This window comes from Pygocentrus nattereri, chromosome 20 (genome assembly GCF_015220715.1).
Source record: "Pygocentrus nattereri isolate fPygNat1 chromosome 20, fPygNat1.pri, whole genome shotgun sequence".
Taxonomy (NCBI): domain Eukaryota; kingdom Metazoa; phylum Chordata; class Actinopteri; order Characiformes; family Serrasalmidae; genus Pygocentrus; species Pygocentrus nattereri.
The window spans coordinates 11185832-11201182 of NC_051230.1; the positions used below are offsets into that span (position 1 = coordinate 11185832).

General features: G+C 37.3%; 2 protein-coding genes across 2 annotated transcripts; both read right to left on the reverse strand.

Annotated features, from left to right (window-relative positions):
- Window positions 1–212: 212 nt before the first annotated feature.
- On the reverse strand, window positions 213–3401 carry LOC108423602 (lysophosphatidic acid receptor 6-like). Its single transcript, XM_037531470.1, has one exon. It carries the CDS (start codon window positions 1765–1767, stop codon window positions 715–717), a length of 1053 nt encoding a protein of 350 aa, XP_037387367.1. The 5' UTR covers window positions 1768–3401; the 3' UTR covers window positions 213–714.
- Window positions 3402–4366: 965 nt separating this feature from the next.
- LOC108423601 (lysophosphatidic acid receptor 4-like) lies at window positions 4367–6818 on the reverse strand. Its single transcript, XM_017691000.2, has 2 exons — window positions 6782–6818; window positions 4367–5763 (listed from the first exon to the last, which is right to left on the reverse strand). Exon 2 carries the CDS (start codon window positions 5761–5763, stop codon window positions 4708–4710), a length of 1056 nt encoding a protein of 351 aa, XP_017546489.1. The 5' UTR covers window positions 6782–6818; the 3' UTR covers window positions 4367–4707.
- Between the last annotated feature and the right edge of the window lie 8533 nt (window positions 6819–15351).

The window sequence follows — 15351 nt, forward strand, 5'->3', positions numbered from 1 at the left end:
GGAGCTTAAAATTAGCATTACATCCCTCAGCCTCATCAGTCTTTATTTTCCCAACATAACAGTACCTCCTGTAAATGAGTTGTGTAAGTGTGAAGAAAGTTTTACCTTAAGGAACGTCTATGTCGATTAATATACCAACTATCTTAGTATTGAACATCCTATAACGTGTGTAGAATTCACAACCATTTTTCCTAGAACCCTGCAGAACAAGGAACATTTAGGAACCTTTATTTTTAAGAGTGTACTACATATACATGCAATACATGACATTAAAGGAGAAGCCAGATGTACTAAAGGGAACAGTAGAGTTTTTTTTATATGCCTAACTGATCTTTCTTTGAATGTGCCATGTTGCAACTCAGAATTTTTTTTTGCACATATTACAAAACCCTGCACTCTTGTTCCTGGCTGATGTTTGCTCTTACGCTTCATATGTAAGTTGCTACTCCACAGGAAACATACTAATGATATTCATAAATACTCATTAACATCTGCACATATCATTCATTCAGTGATCTTTATGAAAAATCTTTACTTTTCAAACAGCTAAAAGCAAATTTACAAGACTACATTTTTTAAGTAACACCTTAAATCTTAAAAACATGAATGGAAGGACAAATATCTTAATAATTTCTGCAGAAACAAATACAAGTACATTCACCATAATATCATAACCAGAAACACCAAATAAAAGCAGAAATGGTTGATTTCCATTCATGTAGATACTGTATAAACACCACTTCTTTTTGCAGAGTAGCTTACTGTGTCTGATTCACTTCTGTTGTCTCTTTCTTGTTCCCTGACTGTTATTTTTCTCAGAGATTTTCTAAATGCTTTGCTGAAATTATGTGAGCCAAAGAAATAAATAAGGGGGTCCAAGCAACAATTGATTCCTCCCAAGATGTATGTTGCATAATATGCCGTTTCCAGTTGTAGAAGAAGAGGACAGTGCATGGGGTAGTACTTCTTAACAATAACACCAACTGTCCGCACAATATTGAGAGGGAGGAAACACAGTCCGAAGATGACAAGGCAGATTCCTATCATCCTCAGGGACTTCATCTTGATTGCTTGGCCTTGAGGGGACTTCACGTTGACACGGGACAGCGACTGGGCCAGGCGGCTGTAGCAAACCACAGATATGGTGAAGGGTATGATGAAGCCAAAAATGAAGAGTAAAAAGTTGATGGTGAAATACGAACTCGTAAGTTTCTTCTGGTGTATGGAAAGGCATTGCTGATGGCCGTCATCAGTTGTAACAGGCAGAAGAACCCCATAGATGATGGCTTTCACCACCAAAAAACACCACACTCCAATACACAGTTTCTTCACAAAGCCTTTCCTTTTCATTGGTGAAGCTTGTTTGATGTGGACGACCATCACATAGCGATGAATGCTGATCAAGGTGAGGAATGCGATGCTGCCGTAGAAGTGAGCACTAAGCAGAGCTATTTTCAGATGGCATGCAAAATTTCCAAACTCCCAGTTGCTCCCTTTGGCAAAGTAGGCAGCCATCAATGGTGTGGCTGGACAGGCGATGGCATCACTAATGGCCAGGTTGAACTGCAGAACGGTGCCAGTTCTCCATTTGCGTATCTTGCAGGTGAAGACCCACAGGCTGAAGCCATTGAGAAAAAGCCCCACCAGATAGACCAGGCAGAGGAGCACGGTGAGGGACACATGCTGAGCTTCTGGAGGACAGTCTGTCTCCAAGCCAATACTGCTGTTCTGCCAGATGACAGCCGTTGTAGGACCTGAGATGTCCATTTTGAAAGGAAACTGAGAAAGTGGATGTATTTAAACACCAGTCACAGGGAAAAAAGAGGAAGGAGAAGTTGCTAATGTAGGGCAGGGCAGTACATTATTCTTCTAAGGATTTCAACAAAGTCCAAAACTGAAAACAGAAGCGTTAGTCTGTTAAACAATGGTGAATCTTCAGTGACAATGACAATAAACGGCCCACAAAATAGTCACAAACATAAAATCATGTCCTCTGAAAAATTCAAAACAAATAAAATGTTTTACATAATTAAAAAAAACTGCATGTCATGGTACCATCAAGTATACAGCAGTGCAAAGAAATGTTTACCAGACAAAACAGTCATGTTTTGAAAGTGCTAGAGGGCTCAAAACTGCAAGTAAATTTACTGAAGGGCACGCACCGAAAGACAAGCACTTACCGTAATGAGTAGGATTAATTATGTTTTCTTTTTCATGTCCCCATTCTTACAAGTGAAGCATTATAAGGAAACAAGACAGTGAGATTGTCACTTTAGCAGTGTACACTATGACTCTACAAAGGCAGCAGTTCCTTTTTAACTTTTGTCATTTGATCATTCACACTTGATAATATTTTTAGAGGTGCTATATGGGTAGCATGGTCTGTAGTAATCAATTGCTAACATCAGGCAGCTAAGTGGTTCTGAATAGTCAGAGATCACCCCTCATTCATTTACAGTATGTCCAGTCAAAACAAACATTTGGTACAAGTCAATCATTTTTCAGGAGATATTTTTATACAGAACAGATATGACATCATTCCACTTGCATAAAGAACAGAAAAAAATCTAAGAAAGTAAGTGAAAAAACAGGACTTTCTAAAACGGGATATTAAAAGATTAAAGGATAAAAGAAAGTGAAACAAACATAAAAGACCTGCTAGACCACCAAAGCTCTAACTATCAGATAAACAGTACATCAGAGTTTCATCTTTAAAAGATAAGTGAAGATCAAGATCATAAGAAAAGTAAATAGACACAATTGCAACTGCAACTGCAACAATTGCACAACTGAACAATTGCAAATCAAACAAAGAAGCTACTGGTGTTCTCAGAACAGTGCTACCCAACAGCTGAGATCTCTACATCAGTGAATAAATTGAATGTATGAATTGACTTGGATCATAAGAAGCAGAAAATGCAAACAACTTCTAAGACTGAACTTTTCTTGGTGTGGAAAAATATCCCTGCATATTTATCTGAGACGAATGAAAGCTGTAGGCAATACACACAATAAATACTGACTAATGATATTATATTCTTATGTTTGATGTTAAATTTAGTTGATAAGTTTTCTGTGTAATTGTTTGTTGAATATATATTTTCTTCTTATATTTAGGTATAGTATATTCATATATGTGTATATACATATGTGTTCAAAGAACTATAAACACTCCTTCTAATGAGTGAATTCAGCTACTTTAAGCTGCAATCACTTGTGCACATGCAGCTTGTATAATCTCCATAGAAAAGCAGTGAGCAATAGAATTGGACACTTTGGAGCTGCTTCACAAGAGCCTCAGCCAAAGGGATATAAAGTACCCCAGTATTGTGGAACTGCGTTCTCTGGAGTGATGGAGCTCCATCCAATACCTTTGGCATGAGTTGGAGTGATATTTGTGATCCAGAGCCAGTGGTGGACACTAACTGAGTAAATGTAAGTATCTGTACTTTACTTAAGTATTTCCATGTTTACTTTCACTCCACTGTATTTCAAAGTCAAATATCTGACTTTTTACTCCACTACACTGTGAGAAATCTGTTGTTCCTTTTGGTTTTTGTGTATAAAAACGTAACATGTCAAAACAAAAAAAGTGCAAAGCAAGAACACCAATCAGGGCACAGCGGTCACTTTGTTCTGAGCTTGTTTTGACCTGTTGGTCATACCAAGCCAGTGCAGCACATGGTTCAACATCAGTGCAGCAGCATAAAAATTTGGGAGCACAGTCATCTACCTAAACTATGGAACTAACCTAACTTTGTGTAAATAGACTACAATATAGAAATATGTACACATATGCAGTCGTCACTGGCACGTTTTTTTTTTTTTCTGAACTGATACAAGCACTTTCATTTTATAGTAAATTAGTTTGTTAGTTTATGTTTATGAACAGAGACCTACAGTCTCTACAGTCTACAGTAAAGGAAAACTTATTTGTGAACTTGTGTTTAAAGCAAGATTTTATCTAACTTGTAACTAATTTACAAAGTAATCTTAAACTGAAACTTAGCTTGTTTGTAAAAGTGATTTCAGTGCCACTCGGTTCTACCTGATGGAAACTATTTGCCTTCAGTGTTTTGTGCTTATGATAGTTTTAATAGACATCAGCTTATTTAATTAATTACATTCTATTAAAAGACTGGTTTACCAAGAGAGAAACTGGAGTATTTTCACCTAAAAGGAGTTCATGAAGCGGGTCTTGTTATAAAAATAATAACAGGACATCAGAGCCATAATTACTCTTTTAGTACTTTTACTTTTGATACTTAAGTACATTTGAAGGCAAATACTTTTGTACTTTTACTCAAGTTGAGGTCTAGAGTAAGGACTTCTACTTTTACTGGAGTAATATTTTACCTTGGGTATCTCTACTTTAACTCAAGTACATGATTTGTGTACTTCGTCCACCTCTGTCCAGAGCTGATCATCCAACATCAGTACCTCACTACTATTCTAGATGTTCTAACATCTAGTGTAAAGCCTTCACAGAAACGTAGAGGCCGCTACTACACCCTTGATTTTTAAAGAAACATTGAACAGGTTCTACAAACTTTTGCCCATAAAACTGTACACCAAAACAAACTTTTTAGTCCAGACCCACTGAGGCCCACTTCAAACCAGGGGTGCTATGTAGTCAGTCACTCCAATATTCCCCTAGCTGTGATGCCCCTGTGCATAAAGTCCTTTGAATAAAGTCAGGCATAAAACCTAGCTGAGTGTCTGAATGATTTCCTTATTACCTGTCCCAGCAGAGCGAGTGATATGTGTGTTTGGAGCACTGATATGCTCCTGGTCCTCCTGAGGTTTTTGAATCCTAGCCCTAATTGTCCTTAGAGATCTATAGATGGCTTTCATAAAGTTTTGCGAGGAAAAACAGTAGATAAGTGGGTCGAGGCAGCAATTGGCTGAAGACAGGATCCATGATGCAAAATAGGCAGTTTCCACTTGATAAAAAAGTTTGCAGTTGCTGGCAAAGTATTTTCTGACCACCACAACGACAGTGCGAACCACATTCATGGGCAAGAAGCAGAGTCCGAATATGACCATGCAAACAGCCACCATTTTGCGAGATTTACTCTTTATCAGTTTGCCCTTCTGGTGGCAGGCATTGATGTTGGACACCGACTTTGCCAGGCAGATGTAACAGAACAGTGATACGGTGAATGGAGCAAGGAAACCAAGAATGAGTAGAATAAAGTTCATGACAAAATACACCTCAGTGTACTCTCTCTGGTGGATACTAAGGCATAGTGTGTGGTTGTTCACTGTGCTTACATCCAAAAGAGAAAGGCACACTCCTCCTTTTATCAGCACAACAAGCCAAACCCCTGCGCAAAGCTTCTTGACAAAGTTCTTTTGTTTCATGCAGGAGTCCTTGCTGTGGTAGACCACAGATATGTAACGGTGGACGCTGATGAGAGTAAGAAAGAAGATACTACCATAAAAGTGAACTGTCAACAAGGCAATTTTGAACCGGCACATGAGGCTCCCAAAAGGCCAGTCTTCGCTCTGAGCAAAGTAAACCATAAGAAAGGGTGCTAGTGGACAAATAATGACGTCACTAATGGCCAGGTTGAATTGGAGAATGGTTCCAGGCTTCCACTGATGAATGCGACGCATGAAGACCCAGAGGCTGAAGATGTTGAGGAGAAGTCCAAGCAGGAGAACCAGGCAGAGGAGCACGGCGATGGAGATATGTGGGGGATCCAGTTGACAGGTTGTGTTTGAGAAGTTGGAAAAGGAGGAAAGGTTTGTGCTGCACATCTACAGAACAAATTTAAGCAAAGAGGACTTGTTAATAGAGAACAGTTCAACTCTGAAAAACATTGTGATATCATTTACATCCTGGACACAGCCAATACAGATTGGTGAAGCTAAAGATCACTTACATTTATCACAAATGTTAATTACCATAGAATATTTTTGTGTGATACGATTAGAGCTAAGTCATGTTCTTTACAATAACTTCACATTAAGACTACTCTTATAAAGAGTTTATGACTGGTTCAAAACTGTCTATTAATGGTTATTTATTAGGCCTTAAACACCTGAAAAAATTTATGCAGATATAACACACAAATAAAAAGTGACTTGTTGCTTGCCAAATAGTGAGCCTACAGTTATCAATACTGTTAACATTCTGATCTTGCTTTTACTTACTTGTTAGTTACATATTTATTTTCCATCGGTCAGCATTGAAACTCTCCGCTTTATCATATATTCAATTTTATATTTATTTATATTTATCAGATACAACAACTTGTTGTTGCACTTTTAACTTCTTATGAATGATTTTAAGGTGTTTATGACCTAATTAATAACCATTAGTTAAATAATTTGAAAATATACTTAAACCCTTTGTGAGTGTAGTCTTGTTGTAAGGTGGACCACAAAGAACCATGACCACGGAGTACAGTTGTATGCGAAAGTTTGACGACTCTGGTCAAGTTACATATTTTGTTGTCTTTCCATGTGAAAATAAGTAGTCATGCTCCAGAGAACACATTTCTGCACATTTGAATTGATATTTTATGTTTTTTTTCCGCTAGATATGTTAAATTGAAATGAGAAAATTCAAATGCCATAGTTAAGTTTATTCCCTGTAGAGGATGGGTTCACTTATGTTCACTTAGAAAATCAACCAAACATTTAAGGGAGTTTGAACAATTGCATAAAACTATATTTCTCTGCATTGTTCAACATGAACATACTGATAGTGATGTAGTAATGTGTATCCCTAACTACAGTAAATAATTGGATAAAGAACAAAAAGGTTACTTACACTTAAATAATTTGGAGCGGCTTACAGTCTACTAGACTCTGAAGAGAAGTGAGTGAACTTAATGTGGGTTTACAGAGTAATTTCTAGCCAACCTCTACTTGTGGTTAAAACCTTTGCTTAGCTTCCTGTCTGCTTAGGTTCCTTTCATGGTCATGACTTATTTGAAGACTTCTGCAAGGCCTAAGAATTCACAGCCTTCAAAGAGGCATTTAGAGATTCAGCTGATAACCTTTGCAGTTATTACCATGTGTAGGCTCACATTAGGTTAACTTTACATTACATAATAATGTATATGTAATTAGATTTACATAATCATTTACCTTTCACCTAATTACTTAAATCATTTATGTGTACAATTGATTTAAACACAAATGTGGTAGTGATTGAAAAGTTAGTATCTATACCTTTGACACCTTGCTTGTTTCAGTCAGTGGTGAGTAAGAGTAATCAAACGACCTATTTCTTTTGCTTCTTATTTTTTCCCAAGGTAAACTTATAATGTGGATTTATGTACCAAATACAGGCTGTTTCTAGACCTTTAAGATTGACATATGTTCCTGAGCTCTGTTCTGATTGACTGTATTGTATTTTGCCTTAGGGCTAAATTGCTATAAGCTGAATAGGTGGATGTATTTAAATGAGATGGTTTTTATGACATCACATAAACAATACAATTAATATAGCCTGTTTTTTGCAGGCTAGTTTAGGTATATGGACTGTATGGACTGGAGAGTGCACAAAATGTTTTAAAACTTTATCATTGTTTACGCTCTACATCTTTGATTTCTTGAAGTGAGGAACATTTGTTTTCCATGTTATGGGTGCTTTAAATAAATTATAACAGGCGTTTCCATTCATGTATGCCATTCCAACACTGGTCCTGGAGAGCAACCTTCCCACAGAGCTAAGTTCCCACAGGAACTAAACTCTGCAGGAAGGTAGCTCTCTGGGACAAGGGGTGGAGACTGCTGATGTACTGCATAGAGGACCTAGGTGTGACGCAACAGACTCAGAAACTGAAGAAGGATCCATGTGCAGGTTTAATAGTAGAAGGGGCAATCCAAAACTTGTGGTCAAAAGGCATAGAAAACAGGTCAAAACCAGTAAGTCCGTTCGAAAACCAAACATCCAAAACAAAGGGGCAAAATGCAAAGGCAAAAATACAAGAGTCCAGGCAGAGAGTCACATACACAAGACAGGTAGATGTTCCAAAATGCTCAGTATGCAGACACAAGTGAACTGGCAATACTTTGCACTGCCTGGCTGAAAGGGGTTTTTAAGCAGTGGCTGATTACTGAAATAAGGTGCAGGTGGTTAATGTGGATCAAGGCTAGTACTCCAGGGACTGAGACCTCTGGTGGCCATACAATAAATCGCTGACACTAGGTGGATTAATCTAACAGTGGTCTGTTAGTTAGGAGAAGTAATTTGGTCAATTTAATTTTAGGTAATATATGCACACACACACATTCTATAAGCCGCTCATTCTTCCGGGCCTTGGGGGCAGCTGGAGCCCATCCCAGCTGTCATTGGTTGGAAGGCAAGCACACCCTGGACAGGTCGCCAGTCCATTGAAGGGCTGGTAATACACATTGAATGTTGAAACAAATTCATAGAACCTGTCCAGTGAAGTCATAATGCAGAATTAAAGCTACGTCATCAATCCGTTGCTGTAGTAACAGCTTTTTAACATTCTTACTTTCAGGTTCTTTGTAGAAGGACCAAAGGCCTCAAATGACTCAAACTGTGTACTTGTTTGAAGGTATAAAGGAGTCTTCAATAGCTATTATCTGAGGCCTGATTTAGTACATTCTTCACATTCTGCAGTCTATGTCCTGTTTGTGGAAGCTGAGCATTTCAGCACCAGCCCCAAAAAGGGGCTCTGGGAATCCCCTGGACTTGGTGTTGTGTGTTGGAGAAGCACTATTTAAACCACAGTCTGAGCTGCCAGCAAACCAAAGGGTGGGGCAAGCAGTGAATGATGTCAGAAGGAAGCAGGTAACCTAAGTTGTCTAAATATGGCTCAAACTCACAACCTCCTGTTGGGTAGATGGTTCAGTCCATTCTCCATCAATCTGAAGAATTTCATCATGCAAAGAACCTTTTAAGCATGTTCGTTGAGCGTTTATGGTTCTATTTTGAACCAAGGTCTTTATTAAAGAACCATGTTCTTGGAGAGTACATAAACCAATTTGTTGATATGAGGCAATTTCACTTTACTTGGCACATTCTCTCACCACAATCATCCATTTCAAAGGTGTTCCTGTCATCTTCCACTGCTAGTCATAGAGAATATGACTCTTCTTATTCAACACAGGCAAAACATTCTACTGAAGCTGTTCCTGCACTGAAGCCCAAGCTCTACAACAAGAATGTATCGCTACTTTCTACAGCTCAAAGGTATCACTACTGTCATTAAGTCTACAAGCTTCATGTTCAAACATACAAAATTTACAGGACAGGAAATTATCCACCCCCAAATAATATCTGCTCAGCTGTGGTGGTCCAATTGATAGACAAGGTAAAAGGGAGCTGATAAACTGTGAAACAACAATGAGGTACAGTCAGTAGAGTGTAAACCTTATACAAGTATCAGGAACCAATTATAGGTTCAGTTTCGGGTTATGCCTAAAACCACAAGAACAGCACACTCTTTAAAAAGGTTCTTGAATGGTTGTTGCTTTGAACTGGTCTCATAAAATTCTACTATCACTTTATCATAACAATCGTTCATATGGTATCTTGCAATAGACTAATTACAAACTTATAAAGTACTTAGTTATTAGACATTAATAAACATATCAAGATTATTTAGTAAGACAAATATAAGCCATTACTTGATTATGGTTTACAAATGACACATAGGTTATTTTTACAGTATCTGTTTAAAAGTGATGTCAGAGTGTCCTGTTTCTGGCTCAGATTGAAATAACACAGCCATGGGTGTGCAATGCAGACTTCTAGCTAGCCAGAGGTTTCTCTGACTGAGAAACCTGAATGAGGTTTTTCAGGGTGCTTTCACATCTATCTTGTTTGGTGCTCCGTTTTGGTATGTGTGAACACTCCACCCATCCTCTTGTCTGCAGCAGACAGCTGAATTGTGTTCTGGCAAAACTGCAGGTCTCGGTCCACTTCCAAACATACATGGTTTAGTTCAGTGCTGGTAGGGACACAGTCTCTTAATTCATCAACTGAGCTGGCTTTCCTCTTCTTCTAGCAGAATACTGTGCTGTACTGTCAGCATAATCTGGCTGTTTTCACGTTTGACTCTTAACAGACTCTCAGAACAAGCTGCAGATGAGTCATGACATAATAGGGAAGAGATGTGTTTGATGTCAACGTATGGATTTTAATAGAGCGTATTTTAGGCCGAGCATTAGCAACCTGAGTTGTTAAACTCAAACTAATACAAACTAATGACAAAGAAACAGGTATCTAGTAAGATTGATCATTATTGTTGATTGTGACACCACTAACCCAAAATCCCAGGTTAGTGGTTTTATTTGGTGATTTGGTAGTGTGATTTCAGATGAGGTGCTAAAACCCTCAAAGCTAAAGAGACCAAAACACATCTACCTATTTCTGTTCTTTTTTTTTCATTTTACCCCCAGATTAATATGCTTTTTTTAATGTTATATATTTTTTTTGCATTTGCATTTGTAATGTTGCAAATCTGCTGACAACCAGAATGGATGATCTGATCTTTTTCAGTCCCTGATTCTCAGGTGTTCAGTGTCAGCATATAAGAAAAGCAAAAAGTTGTATTGAAAAAGTTGATTTTAGTTTTCCAGGGGGCTGCTATGCTTTGTAAGGTGGGCCTTGCGGTGGAAAAGGTTGAGAACCCCTGTTCTAGTGTTAATTGAGGTTGATGATGAGCATATATCTCCTACTGCAGTGTATAGGAACATTCAGTGAATGTACTAATAGGCCCTACTAATAAGCCCTATTCTAGTGTAAAAACATATGTAATGTGTTTTTATGGGCATGTATAAATATTTGTTTGAACTGAATTGTCTTGATTTTGGAATAATATATAAAGCATGACTAATAATAATCATTGCTCATTTTTAATGTTTACCAAACCATTTGGAGGCATAAAGACTGTAAACTGTTGCTTTATAAACAAATAATGATTAACATTCCTGGTCGGTACTTGATTTGTTAGTTGCCAAGCTTCATTGTGAAGAAAGAACTTCTGTTATGAAGCAATGCAAATAGATGAATTATTGAAATATCTGAGTAGCTCATGATTATGAAGTAAGCACTAATGGTTGAACTACCATCATTGCATAATGTTACCAAAAGTCTTTTAATTGAACAAACCTCAGATTATATGTAGGTTCAATTTTAAAAAGCTTCTTCACACACTCAGGGGTAAGTAGTTCTTTAAAGAACCATCAACTAAAAGGTTCTTTATGGAACCAGCGTGGTTCTTCTATGGCATCTCTCCAAAGAGATCTACTGAACTTTTCTAACTTGCAGGACAGGAGATGAACACATGGAGAAGTGGCGGAGGAGCAAAACTTCAGAGAAGGATGTAAACACAGCCAGTAGCTACGGTGTGCCCCAGGACTCCAGACGATTCAGTGCTCTTTCCAGAGTGAGGAACTTTCACTGGCAAAATTTGTTCATGCAACTTGTAATGAAAAACCTTAAAAAAAAAAAAAAGTACCACAACAAACAAGGAATTTGTTTTGAATTAAACAACATGAATAAAATACTGGGATGACCATAAATGGTGAATAGATTATGTAGTTACCTTCATAAAAAACAGCTCATCTACAAAATGGTAACTGTATAGGAGCTGGACAAAAAAGGTTCTTTAATTAACATAGCAAGATTTAATTGCATGCCATTTCAGTTGGTCCATTTATCATGAAATGTTCAAATAGAGAGAAGGGCAGCTGGTTATTTAAATGGTGTAAAAAATGAATACCCTCCAATAAACAGAGTTGCAAGGTTTTGATATAACAATAGAGAATATAAAACAGTCAAACAAGCCATATGTAGGTATATATAGTATATAGTACATAGTATATGCTGTATTTGCTACCGATTTCATAACTAACACTTGGCTGAATAAAATAACCGTGAACCTTTAAAGACCAACAGCAGAAGTGCATCCAAATAAGCATATGGTACTAAAACATGAATGGCTTTGTTATTCAGGGTGCAAACACATCACAGGCCAGTAGGGAGAGTGGAGAACCTAGACTGCAGAGAAGCAAACACATCATTCTTCCCAGGAACAGGACGAAAGGGTATTAGCTTTGTTTGTTGGTTTGTTGGTTTGTGTATTCAGTTTGGGCTTTTTTAGAGAAATTCAAAGATAGAGAAACCATAAAGGGGCAAAAGCCATCAAACTCAATTCATCCAGAAACTAAAGACACAAACAGTTTTTATTTTCACGTCTCAGTACTGTTACTGATATCTGTCTTTGACCACAGTGCAGTTACTGGTTTGCAGTGTGATGATTGGAACATTTTCAGCACTACACTAAGGAGAAGTAATTTGGAGAGACAAAACCTCAAGGAATGATCTCATACTTTCAGAAGAAAAAGTAGGTCAGTCTGAACATTTCATAACATAACTGTTAGATGTTGATTTCTTTACTCTTTCAGTAACCTAAAGCCTCTGAGACCAGTTATCCAACAAGGCCCAAGCATTTCTCAGTGTGCCGGCCTGATGTCAGGTAAGCCATTCAAGCAATATTTAATGATTTTACAATGATTATCAAATAGAGCTAAAAAGAGTTCTTTGGAGCCGCTGAAGAACCATTTTCGAGTCCCCTAAATAACCTTCCAGTGGATATTTTTTTCTTTTTCCTGAACCATACATCCAAGCCAAGAACCATTTAGTAACCTTTATGTTTAAAGTTGCAAGGCTCCCATCAAGTTCTTAACAAATTACAATTAATTCTTCTTAATATAGATGTAATTCAAGGATTATTTTATGTATTTAGCTGTCATATCCATAACTCATTAATTTAACTTCATACACTGAGACTAGCGCAACATTACAACACTAACATACCACTCCCATTTTGGTATAAATAAAGTGCTGAAAACAGACCACCGCCCAAATGATATCTGGTCATTGGTGGTCTCCTGGTGGTTCCTTTCCATTAATAGACAAAATAGAAGGTGGCTGATTAATTGCGCAGCAACAAATAGGCCACCATCAGTAACTGTAAACCTACAAAGTCAGAGTATCGGGTACCTGTAATGAAATGGCTAGTGAGCATTCAGTACTGTATAAATGTCAGAAACCATCCTGCTTTTATTTCATTCCCAATCAGAATTGCTGTTGCGTTATTCATTTTTCAACATCAGAAAAAAGATGCAAAAAAACAGACATAAATTCCACAAAAAAGTCACACAAAAGCCTCAATAACAATATAACTTTAAACTTTGGCTTTATTACAGCTTCCGTTCTTTTCAGGAGACTCACTTTCAACTTTCAAAAGAAATCTGCAGGGACATTTTCCTACACTCTCAAAGTTCAGTCTTAGAAGTTGGTTGCATTTTCTGCTTCTCATAAACCAGCTTTGTTGGTCTACCAAGACATGCATAGGAAACTGGATTTTGTTATATATTTTCATATTCTTTCGATCTCTTGTGTTTTTCTTTTTTAAATTATTCTCCTTTAACTTTCCCCTTCCTTATGCAAGTGGATTGTCTTATAGTTGAAAATTAATTAACTCAGTCATTTTGGCTTTAAATTAAACAAATGAGGATGGTTTCTGATGTTTGCACAGTATTGTAGGTACAAGGTGGGTGTACTTATTAAACAAATCCATATTCCATACAGTATGTGGTGTATTATCAGAGCAACACAGAGGTGTGGAGGTCAGAGGACAGCAGGAAAAGAGCAGGGCTCCTGTGTTCAGTCGCTTCTATGAGGTTCTACTTCAGGAACCCCACTGGAGGTCTTTGAAAGATCAACACAGACACAGGTGAGAGTTCTGCTACACATTAAAGAGCCAATGTTCAGCTATGATCTATGATATATGCTAATTGGCAGATATATGTAAATGCACTGTTTTTGTGACATCACAAAAACAAATTGGGCTCTTTTTACAGCCTAATTTTCACTTATGTACTGTAACGGTGCTTACACACTATATGAATCTCAAGGGAAAATAAGCTTTCCATATGGGCCCTTTAAAGGAAATGTGTCAGTCACATTCATTAGGAAGGTCATGCGATCACCGTGAAGTCTGAAGGAAGAAACATGTTCTGTTTACAGTGTAGGACTGAAGGATGAATCGTACAAACAGTTGTAGGCAATTTAATCAATTTCATTAATAGAATTCAAATAGAGTCTCCTCTACATGTACAACTCTATATACAGCTGTCCAAGGACTGTCCAGTGCAATTCCCTTAATTAATGTGTTTTTCCACATTTGTGGCTGCTCACATGCATCTCGGTTTCTAATGTTGCTTTTCACATACCTATACATGTTTTCAATTCCTGTTTGCACTGCCAGGACAGAACCTAAGTAAAGTACCAGGGGAAACACCCTTTTGTTAAATATTAAACCAGTACAGTTACTCTATTAGGGTGAGCCTTCATGTTTACAAGGCAATACAGGTGAAATGTCGACCAGCCAAATATAAACGGCCAAGTAATGGAAAATGTGATTTTAATTACCTGCTTTGAATTTAAATGACTAAACAAGAATCAAGACTGATGAATTCACATAAGCATCCAATAATGAAGAAAAATTTAAAAAGAGACCTCCTTAACATCCCTTTAGTTTCTCCTAGACAACAATGAGATCAGATGGAAAGACAAAGGAGACTATTTGCTTAGGTCTGTTCTGCTGCTCACATATTTCTCCTGAGAAAAAGATCTCAATGATTTTATGTGCCTCCTTTAAGGTTCACTAGAAATTTTAGTAGTCACGTGTTGTGCTTAGATTTGCCTAAACAACACTCTTGTTTATCCACATCTAAACTCTCATCTCTCCTCTAAAGCTATTTCTCTAAAGGAATTTTCAGAGAATCACTGTACAAAAAATCACCGTAAATTTACAGTAAATTACTGGCTGATAGTTGCATTACATTCACAGAATTTTACTGTACTGTATAAACAGTAAATGACAGTGAAATAACTTTATACTGTGATTTCATAATCACTTGGATTACAAGATCGCTGTGATCTTGTTGTCAGTAGCTGTATTCTGTTCTACTCTCATTTACTGTATAGCATAAATGTTTAATTGCTTTGTTATTACAGACAATATTTTAAGATGAGTTGATTTCACAACAAAATGAATACAGTTCCTGTGAAAAATATGTGTAAAATATTGTGAAATCTTGACAATAATTAGAAGTGCACCATCACGTCTCCTGAGCCATTATAGAGCAAAATTTGAACAATGTAATTTTACTCTGGAATCTTTTTAACAGGATGGATTACACAGAAGTAATGGTGATTATTTAAGACAGTTAGATTTGATTGGCTCCTGATTCCCTCAGAGCAATGCATCCCACTTTACCTGACATCCCACTTTTTATGGGGAGTTCAACTGTGAATACATGACTGTATTAAAAAATAAAACACAA